We start from the raw sequence: 21,990 nt of genomic DNA, 5'->3' as shown, positions 1-21,990 counted from the left end.
TAGGCTAGTTGAGAACACCTTTATTTAACCAGGTAGGCTAGTTGAGAACACCTTTATTTCACCAGGTAGGCTAGTTGAGAACGCCTTTATTTAACCAGGTAGGCTAGTTGAGAACAAGTTCTCATTTACAACTGTGACCTGGCCAAGATAAAGCAAAGCAGTGCGACACAAACAACAACAGAGTTACACATAAACAAACATACAGTCAATAACACAATAGAAAACATTCTGCAAATAAGGTAAGATAAGGGAGGTAAGGCAATAAATAGGCCGTAGTGGAGTGATAGATGTGCAGAAGATGAGTGTGCAAGTAGAGATACTGGGGTGCAAATGAGCAAGATAAATAAATACAGTATGGGGATGAGGTAGATAGATGGGCTGTTTACAGATGGCCTATGTACAGGTGCAGTGATCTGTAAACTGCTCTGACAGCTGGTGCTTAAAGCTAGTGAGGGAGATGTGAGTCTCCAGCTTCAGTGATTTTTGCAATTCGTTCCAGTCATTGGCAGCAGAGAACTGGAAGGAAATACGACCAAAGGAGGAATTGGCTTTGGGGGTGACCAGTGAGATATATCTGCTGGAACACGTGCTATGGGAGGTTGCTGCTATGGTGACCAGTGAGCTGAGATAAGGCGGGGCTTTACCGAGCAGAGACTTTTAAATGACCTGGAGCTAGTGGGTTTTGTGACGAGTATGAAGCGAGGGCCAACCAACGAGAGCATACAGGTCTCAGTGGTGGGTAGTATATGGTGCTTTGGTGACAAAACGGATGGCACTGTGATAGATAGTTATGTGTCTTATTTATCACACAGCACACAGACAGAGCCTTTGAGAGGAGAATCTGTCAGACAGCAGGAGAGATGCTGATGCAGCTTCTCAAGGTAACGGAAGGCATGCCTCCATCAGCCAATCACACGCCGCTCTGCAGTGAGCTGGAGGTCATTTAGAAAACCTCCGTTTTACGACACCAGACACGTCTTATATCTTGCTTCAGAAGGAGCCCATTAGATCTCCTGTCTTTCTGCATGTCTCACGGACATGTTCGTCTGTCACATCAAACCTCTCAGTACAGTTCCCCTTATTGCATTATGGGAACATTGGTGTCTAGCCTACTGCCTGGTGCCTACTGCCTGGTGCCTACTGCCTGGTGCCTACTGCGTGGTGCCTACTGCCTGGTGCCTACTGCGTGGTGCCTACTGCCTGGTGCCCACTGCCTGGTGCCCACTGCCTGGTGCCTACTGCGTGGTGCCTACTGCCTGGTGCCTACTGCCTGGTGCCCACTGCCTGGGGCCTACTGCCTGGTGCCTACTGCCTGGTGCCTACTGCCTGGTGCCTACTGCCTGGTGCCTACTGCCTGGTGCCCACTGTGTGGTGCCTACTGCCTGGTGCCTACTGCGTGGTGCCTACTGCCTGGTGCCCACTGCCTGGTGCCTACTGCCTGGTGCCTACTGCCTGGTGCCTACTGCCTGGTGCCCACTGCCTGGTGCCCGGTGCCCACTGCCCGGTGCCCACTGCCCGGTGCCCACTGCCCGGTGCCTACTGCCTGGTGCCCGGTGCCTACTGCCTGGTGCCCGCCGCCTACTGCCTGGTGCCCACTGCCTGGTGCCTACTGCCTGGTGCCTACTGCCTGGTGCCCACTGCCCGGTGCCTACTGCCTGGTGCCTGGTGCCCACTGCCTGGTGCCTACTGCCTGGTGCCCACTGCCTGGTGCCCACTGCCTGGTGCCCGCTGCCTGGTGCCCACTGCCCAATGCCTACTGCCTACTGCCTGGTGCCCACTGCCTGGTGCCCACTGCCTGGTGCCTGGTGCCCGCTGCCTGGTGCCCACTGCCTGGTGCCCGGTGCCTACTGCCCGGTGCCCACTGCCCGGTGCCCACTGCCTGGTGCCCACTGCCTGGTGCCCGGTGCCCACTGCCCGGTGCCCACTGCCCGGTGCCCACTGCCTGGTGCCCACTGCCCGGTGCCTGGTGCCCGCTGCCTGGTGCCCACTGCCTGGTGCCCGGTGCCTACTGCCCGGTGCCCACTGCCCGGTGCCCACTGCCTGGTGCCCACTGCCCGGTGCCCACTGCCCGGTGCCCACTGCTGCGCTTATAATATGAAGAAATAATACTTTATCAGCATTTTAAGCAAACCGTTTTGATCTGTTGCATCAGACTCATTGCTTGTTAATGTTTTTTATGTAGCCAAAGTCTGTGTCCCAAAGTCTGTATAGAATAGGCCTACTGGTTGTCCCAGAGTCTGTATGGAATAGGCCTACTGGTTGTCCCAGAGTCTGTATAGAATAGGCCTACTGGTTGTCCCAGAGTCTGTATGGAATAGGCCTACTGGTTGTCCCAGAGTCTGTATAGAATAGGCCTACTGGTTGTCCCAGAGTCTGTATGGAATAGGCCTACTGGTTGTCCCAGAGTCTGTATAGAATAGGCCTACTGGTTGTCCCAGAGTCTGTATGGAATAGGCCTACTGGTTGTCCCAGAGTCTGTATAGAATAGGCCTACTGGTTGTCCCAGAGTCTGTTTAGAATAGGCCTACTGGTTGTCCCATAGTCTGTATAGAATAGGCCTACTGGTTGTCCCAGAGTCTGTATAGAATAGGCCTACTGGTTGTCCCAGAGTCTGTATAGAATAGGCCTACTGGTTGTCCCAGAGTCTGTATAGAATAGGCCTACTGGTTGGCCCAGAGTCTGTATAGAATAGGCCTACTGGTTGTCCCAGAGTCTGTATGGAATAGGCCTACTGGTTGTCCCACAACTGTCCAATAGTCTGTATAGAATAGGCCTACTGGTTGTCCCAGAGTCTGTTGAGAATAGGCCTACTGGTTGTCCCACAACTGTCCAATAGTCTGTATAGAATAGGTCTGCTGGTTGTCCCAGAGTCTGTTGAGAATAGGCCTACTGGTTGTCCCATAGTCTGTATAGAATAGGTCTACTGGTTGTCCCATAGTCTGTTGAGAATAGGCCTACTGGTTGTCCCAGAGTCTGTATAGAATAGGCCTACTGGTTGTCCCAGAGTCTGTTGAGAATAGGCCTACTGGTTGTCCCAGAGTCTGTATGGAATAGGCCTACTGGTTGTCCCAGAGTCTGTATGGAATAGGCCTACTGGTTGTCCCAGAGTCTGTTTAGAATAGGCCTACTGGTTGTCCCAGAGTCTGTATAGAATAGGTCTACTGGTTGTCCCAGAGTCTGTTGAGAATAGGCCTACTGGTTGCCCCACAACTGTCCCAGAGTCTGTATGGAATAGGCTATTTCTATATTGACAAGCTGACCAATAGAATAGGTCAACTTTTCTATTATGGGGGATAATAGATTGACATAGGCGAGTGATGTTGCTGTTGTCTTGTTGGCTGAGGACATCATTAGTCGGTAAGAAGGACCGCACAGTGTTGCATCCTGGACTTGCATGTTTATTAATATGAATGACCATAATGTGATTTGTGTCATTCTAATCGTTGTGGGCCCTAATCAGGTTACTCACCCAATGCATAACGGATCCGGAACATTTCTCAAATAATGTCTGATAAATTAACATGTTTACAAACGGAAACCCTGACAGACACTGCTGACAGCAGGTACATGCATTCACTGGGACACAGACCTCACGGGCCTGGTGGTCGACACAGAGACAGACCTCACGGGCCTGGTGGTCGACACAGAGACACAGACCTCACGGGCCTGGTGGTCGACACAGAGACACAGACCTCACGGGCCTGGTGGTCGACACAGAGACAGACCTCACGGGCCTGGTGGTCGACACAGAGACAGACCTCACGGGCCTGGTGGTCGACACAGAGACAGACCTCACGGGCCTGGTGGTCGACACAGAGACAGACCTCACGGGCCTGGTGGTCGACACAGAGACACAGACCTCACAGGCCTGGTGGTCGACACAGAGACACAGACCTCACGGGCCTGGTGGTCGACACAGAGACAGACCTCACGGGCCTGGTGGTCGACACAGAGACACAGACCTCACAGGCCTGGTGGTCGACACAGAGACACAAACCTCACGGGCCTGGTGGTCGACACAGAGAGACAGACCTCACGGGCCTGGTGGTCGACACAGAGCCACAGACCTCACAGGCCTGGTGGTCGACACAGAGCCACAGACCTCACGGGCCTGGTGGTCGACACAGAGACACAGACCTCACGGGCCTGGTGGTCGACACAGAGACACAGACCTCACGGGCCTGGTGGTCGACACAGAGACACAGACCTCACGGGCCTGGTGGTCGACACAGAGACACAGACCTCACGGGCCTGGTGGTCGACACAGAGACACAGACCTCACGGGCCTGGTGGTCGACACAGAGACACAGACCTCACGGGCCTGGTGGTCGACACAGAGACACAGACCTCACGGGCCTGGTGGTCGACACAGAGACACAGACATCACGGGCCTGGTGGTCGACACAGAGACAGACCTCACGGGCCTGGTGGTCGACACAGAGACAGACCTCACGGGCCTGGTGGTCGACACAGAGACAGACCTCACAGGCCTGGTGGCTTGGTTTGTACCAGAGCAGTATTATGCTAGTATTTAAATGACTTGGTTTGTACCAGAGCAGTATTATGCTAGTATTTAAATGACTTGGTTTCTACCAGAGCAGTATTATGCTAGTATTTAAATGACTTGGTTTGTACCAGAGCAGTATTATGCTAGTATTTAAATGACTTGGTTTCTACCAGAGCAGTATTATGCTAGTATTTAAATGACTTGGTTTGTACCAGAGCAGTATTATGCTAGTATTTAAATGACTTGGTTTGTTCCAGAGCAGTATTATGCTAGTATTTAAATGACTTGGTTTGTTCCAGAGCAGTATTATGCTAGTATTTAAATGACTTGGTTTGTTCCAGAGCAGTATTATGCTAGTATTTAAATGACTTGGTTTGTTCCAGAGCAGTATTTAAATGACTTGGTTTGTTCCAGAGCAGTATTATGCTAGTATTTAAATGACTTGGTTTGTTCCAGAGCAGTATTTAAATGACTTGGTTTGTACCAGAGCAGTATTATGCTAGTATTTAAATGACTTGGTTTGTACCAGAGCAGTATTATGCTAGTATTTAAATGACTTGGTTTGTTCCAGAGCAGTATTATGCTAGTATTTAAATGACTTGGTTTGTACCAGAGCAGTATTATGCTAGTATTTAAATGACTTGGTTTGTACCAGAGCAGTATTATGCTTGTATTTAAATGACTTGGTTTGTTCCAGAGCAGTATTATGCTAGTATTTAAATGACTTGGTTTGTACCAGAGCAGTATTATGCTAATATTTAAATGACTTGGTTTGTTCCAGAGCAGTATTATGCTAGTATTTAAATGACTTGGTTTGTTCCAGAGCAGTATTATGCTAGTATTTAAATGACTTGGTTTGTTCCAGAGCAGTATTATGCTAGTATTTAAATGACTTGGTTTGTTCCAGAGCAGTATTATGCTAGTATTTAAATGACTTGGTTTGTACCAGAGCAGTATTATGCTAGTATTTAAATGACTTGGTTTGTACCAGAGCAGTATTATGCTAGTATTTAAATGACTTGGTTTGTTCCAGAGCAGTATTATGCTAGTATTTAAATGACTTGGTTTGTACCAGAGCAGTATTATGCTAGTATTTAAATGACTTGGTTTGTTCCAGAGCAGTATTATGCTAGTATTTAAATGACTTGGTTTGTACCAGAGCAGTATTATGCTAGTATTTAAATGACTTGGTTTCTACCAGAGCAGTATTATGCTAGTATTTAAATGACTTGGTTTGTACCAGAGCAGTATTCTCATGCTGCTGTTTTCCCTGTCTAGGTGGCAGTTCCCTGAACAACCTGGTGGAGCTGAAGACTATCAACATCAACCCCACAGACACCACTGTTCCTCTGCTCAACGACTGCAATGAGGTAACTTAAACAATATCTATGTACATTAATATCAAAACCCCTAGACATTGTCATGTGTGAGCCCCAGGAGGGCAACCGGTTCTGAGATACTGGAATCCGCACACCACTAAGATCCACCCTGAAGCCGTGTGTTTCTCACCCCACGCCTGGCACCGAGGATCCACCCTGAAGCCGTGTGTTTCTCACCACACGCCTGGCATCGAGGATCCATCCTGAAGCCGTGTGTTTCTCACCACACGCCTGGCACCGAGGATCCACCCTGAAGCCGGGTGTTTCTCACCACACGCCTGGCATCGAGGATCCATCCTGAAGCCGTGTGTTTCTCACCCCACGCCTGGCACCGAGGATCCACCCTGAAGCCGTGTGTTTCTCACCCCACGTCTGGCACCGAGGATCCACCCTGAAGCCGTGTGTTTCTCACCCCACGCCTGGCACCGAGGATCCACCCTGAAGCCGTGTGTTTCTCACCCCACGCCTGGCACCGAGGATCCACCCTGAAGCCGTGTGTTTCTCACCACACGCCTGGCACCGAGGATCCACCCTGAAGCCGTGTGTTTCTCACCCCACGCCTGGCACCGAGGATCCACCCTGAAGCCGTGTGTTTCTCACCACACGCCTGGCACCGAGGATCCACCCTGAAGCCGTGTGTTTCTCACCACACGCCTGGCACCGAGGATCCACCCTGAAGCCGTGTGTTTCTCACCCCACGCCTGGCACCGAGGATCCACCCTGAAGCCGTGTGTTTCTCACCACACGCCTGGCACCGAGGATCCACCCTGAAGCCGTGTGTTTCTCACCCCACGCCTGGCACCGAGGATCCATCCTGAAGCCGTGTGTTTCTCACCACACGCCTGGCACCGAGGATCCATCCTGAAGCCGTGTGTTTCTCACCCCACGCCTAGCACCGAGGATCCACCCTGAAGCCGTGTGTTTCTCACCCCACGCCTGGCACTGAGGATCCATCCTGAAGCCGTGTGTTTCTCACCCCACGCCTGGCACCGAGGATCCACCCTGAAGCCGTGTGTTTCTCACCACACGCCTGGCACCGAGGATCCACCCTGAAGCCGTGTGTTTCTCACCACACGCCTGACACCGAGGATCCATCCTGAAGCCGTGTGTTTCTCACCCCACGCCTGACACCGAGGATCCATCCTGAAGCCGTGTGTTTCTCACCCCACGCCTGGCACCTGGGATCCATCCTGAAGCCGTGTGTTTCTCACCCCACGCCTGGCACCGAGGATCCACCCTGAAGCCGTGTGTTTCTCACCCCACGCCTGACACCGAGGGTCCACCCTGAAGCCGTGTGTTTCTCACCCCACGCCTGGCACCGAGGATCCATCCTGAAGCCGTGTGTTTCTCACCACACGCCTGGCACCGAGGATCCACCCTGAAGCCGTGTGTTTCTCACCCCACGCCTGGCACCGAGGATCCACCCTGAAGCCGTGTGTTTCTCACCACACGCCTGGCACCGAGGATCCACCCTGAAGCCGTGTGTTTCTCACCACACGTCTGGCACCGAGGATCCACCCTGAAGCCGTGTGTTTCTCACCACACGCCTGGCACCGAGGATCCATCCTGAAGCCGTGTGTTTCTCACCCCACGTCTGGCACCGAGGATCCATCCTGAAGCCGTGTGTTTCTCACCACACGCCTGGCACCGAGGATCCATCCTGAAGCCGTGTGTTTCTCACCACACGCCTGGCACCGAGGATCCATCCTGAAGCCGTGTGTTTCTCACCCCACGCCTAGCACCGGGGATCCACCCTGAAGCCGTGTGTTTCTCACCACACGCCTGGCACCAAGGATCCATCCTGAAGCCGTGTGTTTCTCACCCCACGCCTGGCACCGAGGATCCATCCTGAAGCCGTGTGTTTCTCACCCCACGCCTGGCACCGAGGATCCATCCTGAAGCCGTGTGTTTCTCACCCCACGCCTGGCACCGGGGATCCACCCTGAAGCCGTGTGTTTCTCACCCCACGCCTGGCACCGGGATCCATCCTGAAGCCGTGTGTTTCTCACCCCACGCCTGGCACCGAGGACCAAGCCACCCTCAGTTTCTTAGGTCACTGGTTTTGTCCATTCTAACGTTCATTTGAAAAGTACCTGAATGTCTTGATGCCTGTCTGCCTGCTTTATATAGCAAGGCACGTGACTCACTGTCTGTAGGAGGGAACCATTTGGGAACGTGGTGGTGTACCTAATATATGGGCCATTGATTCTTAAAGAATAGAACTTCTAACTGAGTCATGCTGCTCTAACCCATCAGAACCCCACATATAGGTCTGTTTTAGTCCACTGTTTGTAAACTATTTAATTGTAAATCGAACGCTCCAGCTTCAAAAGAGGAAATCTGTTACAATTCCTCAGTACCACCTAACCGGTGTCACCTGTGTGTTCTTCCAGTACCACAGGTACATAGAGATAGCCATCAAGCAGTGCCGCAGCTCTGGTATCGACTGTAAGATCCACGGCCTGGGTATCGTGGGACGGATCAGAGCAGAGGATGAGGACCTGGCCACCGTGCCGTTCCTGGCTTCAGACAACGAGGAAGAGGATGATGAGAAGACGCCTACTGGGAGGTGAGGAATGATTCTGTTTTTAAAGTAGTGCCACAATCCTAAATCTACCCCTAGACCCTGACCCCATACGCCCTAGACCGTACGCCCTAGACCCTGACCCCATACGCCCTAGACCGTACGCCCTAGACCGTACGCCCTAGGCCGTACGCCCTAGACCATACGCCCTAGACCATACGCCCTAGACCATACGCCCTAGACCATACGCCCTAGACCATACGCCCTAGACCGTACGCCCTAGACCCTGACCCCATACGCCCTAGACCGTACGCCCTAGACCGTACGCCCTAGACCATACGCCCTAGACCATACGCCCTAGACCGTACGCCCTAGACCATACGCCCTAGACCGTACGCCCTAGACCCTGACCCCATACGCCCTAGACCATACGCCCTAGACCGTACGCCCTAGACCATACGCCTTAGACCGTACGCCCTAGACCGTACGCCCTAGACCGTACGCCCTAGACCGTACGCCCTAGACCGTACGCCCTAGACCGTACGCCCTAGACCGTACGCCCTAGACCATACGCCCTAGACCATACGCCCTAGACCATACGCCCTAGGCCATACGCCCTAGGCCATACGCCCTAGGCCATACGCCCTAGGCCATACGCCCTAGACCATACGCCCTAGACCATACGCCCTAGGCCATACGCCCTAGGCCATACGCCCTAGACCATACGCCCTAGACCATACGCCCTAGGCCATACGCCCTAGGCCATACGCCCTAGGCCATACGCCCTAGACCATACGCCCTAGACCATACGCAATTCGCTCCGAAGTCCATCGGGTCAAGGCGATTTACTGCATAGATTTAATTGCCAACACAATCTCTTCTACAGAGAGCTGTTGGTCTAGTTCAGCAGCTGTCTCAGGTTCAACTGTAGGAACATCTAAGTTCTCCAAGGTGTGGAGTAAGGTGGCATTACCAGCTGATTCCGAAGTGTATATTTGTGAGTAAAAGTTATGAAAGCATGAAGTGACCTCGAAATGATCAAGACATTTGTTACCCAGCTCGTCAGTTATCTCAGGTATGGTTTGATTTGCGGTTCTGTGGCACAGCTAATGTGCTAGCATTTTCTCTGATGTTCATAATTTTGGTATCGAGATTTACTCATTAGATTTTCAGCTTGTCGAGTTTAAAGATCAAAAACACCATCTGAAGTGTGAAACGTTATTTAAAGTAAATCTGGGAATGAGGAGTGTGAATACGCTGTATCCAAATCCCAGAATTGATTTGTAAGTCCCCCTCGGCATTGAACATTGCACTTCCTTAATCTTGGGCTGCACGAAATAATTTGGCCCCTTTTTTTAAATAAGCCTTCAGTGATTCCTATACTGAGACATTCCAGGGGTTTGATTTACCTCGAGAAACAGCTCAATTTCAGATGATATTAAAGCAACAAGGGTTTCTTCTGATCACACGAGTGAGTTAAGCCACCAAGGGGGATAATTTGGCTGCGTATTTGGTAGAAGGAGTTTCATAGTACGAGGGGAATGATCCGGAATGACTATAGCTTGGTAACTCTGTGATGAGGGGCAGAAATCTATTGTCTAGGGAAAAGTAGTCTACAGGTGAGAAGGTCTTATGAACTGCCGATAAAAAAACATTCCCTCGCTGTGGGATTGTGGAAACGCCACGCATCAGATATGCCTCACAGAGCCTTGGGGAGAGTATTCAGACATCAGATATGCCTCACAGAGCCTTGGGGAGAGTATTCAGACATCAGATATGCCTCACAGAGCCTTGGGGAGAGTATTCAGACATCAGATATGCCTCACAGAGCCTTGGGGAGAGTATTCAGACATCAGATATGCCTCACAGAGCCTTGGGGAGAGTATTCAGACATCAGATATGCCTCACAGAGCCTTGGGGAGAGTATTCAGACATCAGATATGCCTCACAGAGCCTTGGGGAGAGTATTCAGACATCAGATATGCCTCACAGAGCCTTGGGGAGAGTATTCAGACATCAGATATGCCTCACAGAGCCTTGGGGAGAGTATTCAGACATCAGATATGCCTCACAGAGCCTTGGGGAGAGTATTCAGACATCAGATATGCCTCACAGAGCCTTGGGGAGAGTATTCAGACCCCTTGACCTTTTCCACACATTGTTACGTTACAGCCTTATTCTAAAATTGATTCAATTGTTTTATTCCCTTATCATTCTACACACACTACCCCATAATGACATCACAGTAACCCATAATGACATCACACTAACCCATAATGACATCACACTACCCCATAATGACATCACACTACCCCATAATGACATCACGCTACCCCATAATGACATCACGCTACCCCATAATGACATCACGCTACCCCATAATGACATCACGCTACCCCATAATGACATCGCACTACCCCATAATGACATCGCACTAACCCATAATGACATCACACTACCCCATAATGACATCACACTACCCCATAATGACATCACACTACCCCATAATGACATCACACTAACCCATAATGACATCACACTAACCCATAATGACATCACACTACCCCATAATGACATCACACTACCCCATAATCACATCACACTAACCCATAATGACATCACACTAACCCATAATGACATCACACTAACCCATAAAGACATCACACTACCCCATGATGACAAAGCAAAAACAGTTTAAAAAAATGTTTGCTAATTTATAATTAAAAAAGTTTGCTGTGTGCTTAGGGTCGTTGTAAAGGTGAACCTCTGAGTGCTCTGGAGCAGGTTTTTATTACCTCTATATTCATGCTGGGCCTTTTCTCTGTTTATTACCTCTATATTCATGCTGGGCCTTTTCTCTGTTTATTACCTCTATATTCATGCTGGGCCTTTTTCCCTGTTTATTACCTCTATATTCATGCTGGGCCTTTTCCCTGTTTATTACCTCTATATTCATGCTGGGCCTTGACCTTTTCCCTGTTTATTACCTCTATATTCATGCTGGGCCTTTTCTCTGTTTATTACCTCTATATTCATGCTGGGCCTTTCCCTGTTTATTACCTCTATATTCATGCTGGGCCTTGACCTTTTCCCTGTTTATTACCTCTATATTCATGCTGGGCCTTTTCTCTGTTTATTACCTCTATATTCATGCTGGGCCTTTCCCTGTTTATTACCTCTATATTCATGCTGGGCCTTGACCTTTTCCCTGTTTATTACCTCTATATTCATGCTGGGCCTTTTTCCCTGTGTATTACCTCTATATTCATGCTGGGCCTTTTCTCTGTTTATTACCTCTATATTCATGCTGGGCCTTTTCCTGTTTATTACCTCTATATTCATGCTGGGCCTTGACCTTTTCCTGTTTATTACTACTAAAACCCTTACCTACACCAATACAGTTGGCTGGTATTTCAGCTCTATTTTATTCATGCATTGATTCCTTCAGAGCATCTTTGGCCTCTGAGTCAGTAGAGATAATTTAGTCCATATGTTCAGATCTTTAAATCCCGGCTGGGTTCTTTTTACAGATCTGATTCCTCTCTTTCTGTTCTGCTAGTTTGGCCCGTAAGAAGTTGTCAGGTCTGGAGTCGAATGCCACCATCCGGACCAAGGTGTTTGTCTGGGGACTCAATGACAAAGACCAGCTGGGAGGACTGAAGGGGTCCAAGGTACTGCCTGGTCTGCTTTGATTAGCCTAAAGTTCACCTTTCTACTTTACGGCGCATGTCCTGCCAAATCTGAGGATCTCTCTTTTCCAGCCATCTGTTTCCTGTGTTTGAGGGGTGCAAAAATCCACTTGTTACTTACAGTAAATCTCAGTGGATTGATTGCTTTCATTTTAATCTCGTGACTCTTTCATGTCTTGCTTGTTGTTTTGTCCTGTTAATGTTACGACCACGGAAATGTTTGTAATAACCTGTCAAACACACCCCGGGGCATGGCTGAAATGAGCTCAGTGGGAAGCGTAGAAGGACGCTATAAAGCTTGCCCTGGGATTGAACGCGTTGTCTCAACATCGACACCACAAGACAGAGAAGAGAGAAAATCACTTTATTTGGATGGAATTTAAAAAGTTCAATACATTTGAAATGTTAACAAATGAGATGCGCTGAAATGATTAACGCCTTCTGAAAAGGAACATTCAGATTCTAGTGATATAATATCTGATCTGGCCAACGATGTGACGTGTGATCTAGAACCAAGCTGTTGATTTTAATATGAAGGTTCCCTGCTATTGACACATGTTGACTTACGCAACAGTAATTAATGAGACCACACAGGTGACTACAGGGCTAAGGCCTGTAGGCCGAGACAGAATGGTTTTGGTAGTTGTATCCCTGTCCCATCCATTTATGTTAATGTTTTATACAATGAACAAAAATATATAATTGCAACAATTTCAAAGATTTACAGTTCATTAGAAGGAAATCTGTCAATTTAAATAAATGAACTAGGCCCTAATTTATGGATTTCACGTGACTGAGCAGGGGCGTAGTCATGGGTGGGCCTGGGAGGGCACAGGCCCACCCACTGGGGAGCCAGGCTCAGCCAATCAGAATGATTTTTTTCCCACAGAAGGGCTTTATTACAGACAGAAATAATCACTTCACGTGTTGCGTTTTATATTTTTGTTCAAGTTTATATGCAAATAAAACCAGTGTATTTGTGCAAATGAAGCACATATAAAAAAAAAAATATTTTAACACAAACTATATAAACAAATACCTGATACCGTTAGAAAATGTATATACATGAGTGCATTCTAAGAAAATAAAAAGTGACATTTTACAATAAATTGAATAATAATAAGAATTCCCACCAAAATCCCAGAATGATTTGTCCGTGCCAGTAAAAAGGTGCTGTTATTCAGTCTATCGGATGGATTTAAAACATTCTTCAAGTTTGGAGTATCTCCATCCATTGTCCCAACTGTGTTGCATTTCTTAGAATAGTTTTTACAAAACAAATATAAAATAGATGGAAGTTGCTGCAGTTGAATGTTAACAGCTGTCTAATTCTTTAGTCTGATCCTCTGCATGTCGGTGCTCTTCCTACTCAGATCAAGGTCCCGTCCTTCTCTGAAACCCTCTCAGCCCTCAACGTGGTGCAGGTGGCCGGCGGCTCCAAGAGTCTGTTTGCCGGTCAGTAAAGACGCAGACAAAGAACAGTTGGAAGACATGAGAGGGCAATGCCTGCTGTGTGAGAGGGCAATGCCTGCTGTGTGAGAGGGCAATGCCTGCTGTGTGAGAGGGCAATGTTAGGCTGTTAGCGTTGTCTATGTTTTTGTTGAGAAAGGTGTTCTTTCAGAAACTCTGTGTGTGTGTGTGTGTGTGTGTGTGTGTGTGTGTGTGTAACTGACCTACCTGTGTTGTTCCAGTGACGGCCGAGGGGAAGGTTTATTCGTGTGGGGAGGCCACTAACGGGCGTCTGGGCCTGGGTCTGTCCAGCGGTACCATCCCTATCCCCCGCCAGATCACTGCTCTCAGTAACTACGTAGTGAAGAAGGTTGCGGTGCATTCTGGGGGACGCCACGCCATGGCCCTCACCGTCGATGGGAAGGTGTTCTCCTGGGGAGAGGGAGACGACGGGAAACTGGGACACTTCAGCAGGATGTAAGTTATATATGTCGCGGCCCAAAATGCACCATATTCCCAACATAGTGCACTACTTTTGACCAGGGCCCATAGGGACACCTAAGCAGAATGTAAGCCCTCTAATCATCACACCCTACACTACACTGTGAGACTTTCATTCTACTGTGTTCACTAAGACATTCATTCTACTGTGTTCACTAAGACATTCATTCTACTGTGTTCACTAAGACATTCATTCTACTGTGTTCACTAAGACATTCATTCTACTGTGTTCACTAAGACATTCATTCTACTGTGTTCACTAAGACATTCATTCTACTGTGTTCACTACGCTGTGAGACTTTCATTCTACTGTGTTCACTAAGACATTCATTCTACTGTGTTCACTAAGACATTCATTCTACTGTGTTCACTAAGACATTCATTCTACTGTGTTCACTAAGACTTTCATTCTACTGTGTTCACTACGCCGTTCACTTGACAACTGAATGTATTTTTATTAACTTATGGTTTTGAGGCAATAATGTCCTTTATGCAGAAGAGGTAGAGTATATAGAAAAGCGCAGCACATCGATACCAATGTCTTTTTAAATGCATCTCTTCCTCCCTGAAGGAACTGTGACAAGCCGCGCCTCATCGAGGCCCTGAAGACCAAGAGGATCCGGGACATCGCCTGTGGCTCGTCCCACAGTGCTGCCATCACCTCCAGTGGAGAACTGTACAGCTGGGGCCTGGGGGAGTACGGACGGCTGGGACACGGAGACAACACCACGCAGCTACGACCCAAACTGGTACGTAGTAGAGACCACACCACGCAGCTACGACCCAAACTGGTACGTAGTAGAGACCACACCACGCAGCTACGACCCAAACTGGTACGTAGTAGAGACCACACCACGCAGCTACGACCCAAACTGGTACGTAGTAGAGACCACACCACGCAGCTACGACCCAAACTGGTACGTAGTTGAGACCACACCACGCAGCTACGACCCAAACTGGTACGTAGTAGAGACCACACCACGCAGCTACGACCCAAACTGGTACGTAGTAGAGACCACACCACGCAGCTACGACCCAAACTGGTACGTAGTAGAGACCACACCACGCAGCTACGACCCAAACTGGTAAGTAGTAGAGACCACACCACGCAGCTACGACCCAAACTGGTACGTAGTAGAGACCACACCACGCAGCTACGACCCAAACTGGTACGTAGTAGAGACCCCACCACACAGCTACAACTGGTACGTAGTAGAGACCACACCACGCAGCTACGACCCAAACTGGTACGTAGTAGAGACCCCACCACACAGCTACAACTGGTACGTAGTAGAGACCACACCACGCAGCTACGACCCAAACTGGTACGTAGTAGAGACCCCACCACACAGCTACAACTGGTACGTAGTAGAGACCACACCACGCAGCTACGACCCAAACTGGTACGTAGTAGAGACCACACCACGCAGCTACGACCCAAACTGGTACGTAGTAGAGACCACACCACGCAGCTACGACCCAAACTGGTACGTAGTAGAGACCACACCACACAGCTACAACTGGTACGTAGTAGAGACCACACCACGCAGCTACGACCCAAACTGGTACGTAGTAGAGACCCCACCACACAGCTACAACTGGTACGTAGTAGAGACCACACCACGCAGCTACGACCCAAACTGGTACGTAGTAGAGACCCCACCACACAGCTACAACTGGTACGTAGTAGAGACCACACCACGCAGCTACGACCCAAACTGGTACGTAGTAGAGACCACACCACGCAGCTACGACCCAAACTGGTACGTAGTAGAGACCACACCACGCAGCTACGACCCAAACTGGTACGTAGTAGAGACCACACCACACAGCTACAACTGGTACGTAGTAGAGACCACACCACGCAGCTACGACCCAAACTGGTACGTAGTAGAGACCCCACCACACAGCTACAACTGGTACGTAGTAGAGACCACACCACACAGCTACAACTGGTACGTAGTAGAGACCCCACCACACAGCTACAACTGGTACGTAGTAGAGACCACACCACACAGCTACAACTGGTACGTAGTAGAGACCACACCACGCAGCTACGACCCAAACTGGTACGTAGTAGAGACCACACCACACAGCTACAACTGGTACGTAGTAGAGACCACACCACGCAGCTACGACCCAAACTGGTACGTAGTAGAGACCACACCACGCAGCTACGACCCAAACTGGTACGTAGTAGAGACCACACCACGCAGCTACGACCCAAACTGGTACGTAGTAGAGACCACACCACACAGCTACAACTGGTACGTAGTAGAGACCACACCACGCAGCTACGACCCAAACTGGTACGTAGTAGAGACCCCACCACACAGCTACAACTGGTACGTAGTAGAGACCACACCACACAGCTACAACTGGTACGTAGTAGAGACCCCACCACACAGCTACAACTGGTACGTAGTAGAGACCACACCACACAGCTACAACTGGTACGTAGTAGAGACCACACCACGCAGCTACGACCCAAACTGGTACGTAGTAGAGACCACACCACACAGCTACAACTGGTACGTAGTAGAGACCACACCACGCAGCTACGACCCAAACTGGTACGTAGTAGAGACCACACCACGCAGCTACGACCCAAACTGGTACGTAGTAGAGACCACACCACACAGCTACAACTGGTACGTAGTAGAGACCACACCACGCAGCTACGACCCAAACTGGTACGTAGTAGAGACCACACCACACAGCTACAACTGGTACGTAGTAGAGACCACACCACGCAGCTACGACCCAAACTGGTACGTAGTAGAGACCCCACCACACAGCTACGACCCAAACTGGTACGTAGTAGAGACCACACCACGCAGCTACGACCCAAACTGGTACGTAGTAGAGACCACCCCACGCAGCTACGACCCAAACTGGTACGTAGTAGAGACCACACCACGCAGCTACGACCCAAACTGGTACGTAGTAGAGACCACACCACGCAGCTACGACCCAAACTGGTACGTAGTAGAGACCACACCACGCAGCTACGACCCAAACTGGTACGTAGTAGAGACCACACCACGCAGCTACGACCCAAACTGGTACGTAGTAGAGACCACACCACACAGCTACAACTGGTACGTAGTAGAGACCACACCACGCAGCTACGACCCAAACTGGTACGTAGTAGAGACCCCACCACACAGCTACAACTGGTACGTAGTAGAGACCACACCACACAGCTACAACTGGTACGTAGTAGAGACCCCACCACACAGCTACAACTGGTACGTAGTAGAGACCACACCACACAGCTACAACTGGTACGTAGTAGAGACCACACCACGCAGCTACGACCCAAACTGGTACGTAGTAGAGACCACACCACACAGCTACAACTGGTACGTAGTAGAGACCACACCACGCAGCTACGACCCAAACGGGTACGTAGTAGAGACCACACCACGCAGCTACGACCCAAACTGGTACGTAGTAGAGACCACACCACGCAGCTACGACCCAAACTGGTACGTAGTAGAGACCACACCACACAGCTACAACTGGTACGTAGTAGAGACCACACCACGCAGCTACGACCCAAACTGGTACGTAGTAGAGACCCCACCACACAGCTACAACTGGTACGTAGTAGAGACCACACCACGCAGCTACGACCCAAACTGGTACGTAGTAGAGACCACACCACGCAGCTACGACCCAAACTGGTACGTAGTAGAGACCACACCACGCAGCTACGACCCAAACTGGTACGTAGTAGAGACCACACCACGCAGCTACGACCCAAACTGGTACGTAGTAGAGACCACACCACGCAGCTACGACCCAAACTGGTACGTAGTAGAGACCACACCACACAGCTACAACTGGTACGTAGTAGAGACCACACCACGCAGCTACGACCCAAACTGGTACGTAGTAGAGACCCCACCACACAGCTACAACTGGTACGTAGTAGAGACCACACCACGCAGCTACGACCCAAACTGGTACGTAGTAGAGACCACACCACGCAGCTACGACCCAAACTGGTACGTAGTAGAGACCACACCACGCAGCTACGACCCAAACTGGTACGTAGTAGAGACCACACCACGCAGCTACGACCCAAACTGGTACGTAGTAGAGACCACACCACGCAGCTACGACCCAAACTGGTACGTAGTAGAGACCACACCACACAGCTACAACTGGTACGTAGTAGAGACCACACCACGCAGCTACGACCCAAACTGGTACGTAGTAGAGACCCCACCACACAGCTACAACTGGTACGTAGTAGAGACCACACCACGCAGCTACGACCCAAACTGGTACGTAGTAGAGACCACACCACGCAGCTACGACCCAAACTGGTACGTAGTAGAGACCACACCACGCAGCTACGACCCAAACTGGTACGTAGTAGAGACCACACCACGCAGCTACGACCCAAACTGGTACGTAGTAGAGACCACACCACACAGCTACAACTGGTACGTAGTAGAGACCACACCACGCAGCTACGACCCAAACTGGTACGTAGTAGAGACCCCACCACACAGCTACAACTGGTACGTAGTAGAGACCACACCACGCAGCTACGACCCAAACTGGTACGTAGTAGAGACCACACCACGCAGCTACGACCCAAACTGGTACGTAGTAGAGACCACACCACGCAGCTACGACCCAAACTGGTACGTAGTAGAGACCACACCACGCAGCTACGACCCAAACTGGTACGTAGTAGAGACCACACCACGCAGCTACGACCCAAACTGGTACGTAGTAGAGACCACACCACGCAGCTACGACCCAAACTGGTACGTAGTAGAGACCACACCACACAGCTACAACTGGTACGTAGTAGCACTACCTCTCTGTGGATACGCTACTAGAATAATGTACTCTACATATAGTTTTCTGAGAGTCTTCTGATAAATCAAATCACATGTATTTATATAGCCCTTCTTACATCAGCTGATATCACAAAGTGCTGTACAGAAACCCAGCCTAAAACCCCAAACAGCAAGCAATGCAGGTGTAGAAACACGGTGGCTAGGAAAAACTCCCTAGAAAGGCCAGAACCTAGGAAGAAACCTAGAGAGGAACCAGGTTCTGAGGGGTGGCCAGTCCTCTTCTGACTGTACCAGGTGGAGATTATAACAGAACATGGCCAAGATGTTCAAATGTTCATAAATGACCAGCAGGGTCAAATAATAATAATCACAGTGGTTGTCGAGGGTACAGCAAGTCAGGAGTAAATGTCATATGGCTTTTCATAGCCGATCATTCAGAGTATCTCTACCACTCCTGCTGTCTCTAGAGAGTTGAAAACAGCAGGTCTGGGACAGGTAGCACGTCCGGTGAACAGGTCAGGGTTCCATAGACGCAGGCAGAAGACTATAATAAATGTTGTTTTCTGATACTATAATGTACCATAACGTTGTTTTCTGATACTATAATGTACCATAATGTGGTTTTCTGATACTATAATGTACCATAATGTTGTTTTCTGATACTATAATGTACCATAACGTGGTTTTCTGAGACTTCCGATACTGTTCATGTGGTTTTAGATTGGCTATAGAACTGTTACACTGTTAAAGTTGTGTATCTGATTTGTCTGTGTTTGATACAGGTGAAGGTGCTCCTGGGTCATCGTGTGGTCCAGGTGGCTTGTGGGAGTAGAGATGCTCAAACTCTAGCCCTGACAGATGAAGGTACTTGCGCGTGTGTATTTGTGCTGTGTTGAATAGATAGCCATGTGTCGTTACACTGCTCTGAGCTCTCTTCTTCCCTCCTCAGGTCTCGTGTTCTCCTGGGGCGATGGGGACTTTGGGAAGCTGGGTCGTGGGGGCAGCGAGGGCTGTAATATCCCTCAGAACATTGAGAGGCTGTATGGGCAGGGAGTCTGTCAGATAGAGTGTGGGGCTCAGTTCTCCCTGGCTCTCACCAAGTCTGGAGTGGTCTGGACATGGTAAGATCCAATTTTATTAGTCACAGACACATGTTTTGCAGACCTTATTGCAGCGAAATGGTCGTGGAGTCGGATTACGAAACGTCCTGAAAACGTCAAAAATCCCTGGGTTTTCATACATCCCAGTTGGAGGATTTCTGGATTCAGCTTCAAAGGGAACCTTTAACCTGGAACTGGGATTTCTTCAGGGAAGTTTCACGACTTTTACAAGCCGACAGCTGATGACATATGCTGTGTTCGAATACCTCTTCTGCATACTTAATGAGTATATACTATGTACAATTAGTTCATTTTAGTATACTGTAAACGATAGGTATCCTTTCAGCAGAGTGTACTAGCACTTCGCCTGTCTACTGGAAGTTGATACTGTTGCTATGCAACTTATTGCTAGCTTCTAATACTACAAATTGCTCCCGAGTGGCACAGCGGTCTAAGACACTGCATCTCAGTGCAAGATGCGTCACTACAGTCCCTGGTTCGTATCCAACTGTATCACATCCGGCCGTGAATTGGGACTCCCATAGGGCGGTGCACAATTGGCCCAGCGTTGTCCGGGTTTGGCCGGGGTAGGCAGTCATTGTAAATAAGAATTTGTTCCTAACTGACTTGCCTAGTTAAATGTAAAAAATAAAAAACATGACTGTCCATAGCCCCGCCCCTTGATCCTGGTTGACGTGTCAACAACTATTTGCAAATGATGAGCAGTCAGCAGTTCACACACCAACTAGGCTACAGGGAAGACAGTCAGCAGTTCACACACCAACTAGGCTACAGGGAAGACAGTCAGCAATTCACACACCAACTAGGCTACAGGGAAGACAGTCAGCAGTTCACACACCAACTAGGCTACAGGGAAGACAGTCAGCACTTAAAGTAGATGGCCTTAGCTAGCAAAAAGACAGGACTAGACCACAACAGATATGCATTGGTATAGTAACAGCTCTGTTTGGACTGCTCAATGATGAGACATGAGAGAGCTGTTAGCGGGCGTTAGCTAGCTACTTGTCGTCACTCTCAGCTCTGACAAACAGCTGTGACTTTTGATTGGTAGAAGATCATTCTGTTCTGATTCCAGATTTGAATTTGTTATTTATTTTTTATTTCACCTTTACTTAACCAGGTAGGCTAGTTGAGAACACCTTTATTTAACCAGGTAGGCTAGTTGAGAACAAGTTCTCATTTACAACTGCGACCTGGCCAAGATAAAGCGTAGCAGTGTGAACAGACAACAACACAGAGTTACACATGGAGTAAACAATTAACAAGTCAATGATACAGGATTAAAAAGAAAGTCTATATACATTGTGTGTAAATGGCGTGAGGAGGAAGGCAATACATAGGCCATAGGAGCGAATAATTACCATTTAACAGATGAACACGTTGTGATACCATGTCTTGTCTTCAGGTGTTTTGACTGATGTCCAATTCTATGCTAATATATCAAAACATTTGCTAGTTAGCTAACAAACAACTGTAACAAGACAACAATTGCTCATTTTGGTACTTTATTTATGTTTTCAACATATCAACAATCTCACCCAACCCTGTCTATTTTGCCCCATAGTCAGACAAGTGTCAGTTTTGTTGCTAAACAACCAAACCCGTCTGTGCTCAAACATTTTGGCTAACTTATTGGGGGCGTGGTCAAAACAGCAGTTACTTATTGGGGGCGTGGTCAAAACAGCAGTTACTTATTGGGGGCGTGGTCAAAACAGCAGTTACTTATTGGGGGTGTGGTCAAAACAGCAGTTACTTATTGGGGGCGTGGTCAAAACAGCAGTTACTTATTGGGGGCGTGGTCAAAACAGCAGTTACTTATTGGGGGGCGTGGTCAAAACAGCAGTTACTTATTGGGGGCGTGGTCAAAACAGCAGTTACTTATTGGGGGCGTGGTCAAAACAGCAGTTACTTATTGGGGGCGTGGTCAAAACAGCAGTTACTTATTGGGGGCGTGGTCAAAACAGCAGTAACTTATTGGGGGCGTGGTCAAAACAGCA

General features: G+C 49.1%; 1 protein-coding gene across 1 annotated transcript in view; it reads left to right on the top strand.

Moving 5' to 3' along the window:
- Positions 1–21,990, top strand: part of herc2 (HECT and RLD domain containing E3 ubiquitin protein ligase 2) — a 284,448-nt gene that overhangs the window by 159,310 nt on the left and 103,148 nt on the right. The window contains exons 55-62 of the mRNA XM_064936237.1: positions 5,786–5,877; positions 8,280–8,455; positions 11,970–12,081; positions 13,473–13,554; positions 13,791–14,025; positions 14,621–14,798; positions 19,655–19,736; positions 19,822–19,993. Of these exons, the coding sequence (XP_064792309.1) occupies positions 5,786–5,877; positions 8,280–8,455; positions 11,970–12,081; positions 13,473–13,554; positions 13,791–14,025; positions 14,621–14,798; positions 19,655–19,736; positions 19,822–19,993 (1,129 nt within the window). The remainder of the gene's footprint in view (positions 1–5,785; positions 5,878–8,279; positions 8,456–11,969; positions 12,082–13,472; positions 13,555–13,790; positions 14,026–14,620; positions 14,799–19,654; positions 19,737–19,821; positions 19,994–21,990) is intronic.

Source organism: Oncorhynchus masou, chromosome 24 (assembly GCF_036934945.1).
Source record: "Oncorhynchus masou masou isolate Uvic2021 chromosome 24, UVic_Omas_1.1, whole genome shotgun sequence".
Taxonomy (NCBI): Eukaryota; Metazoa; Chordata; class Actinopteri; order Salmoniformes; family Salmonidae; genus Oncorhynchus; species Oncorhynchus masou.
Note: the sequence above shows the minus strand (reverse complement) of the source record. Positions and strands in the feature narration are given on the sequence as shown.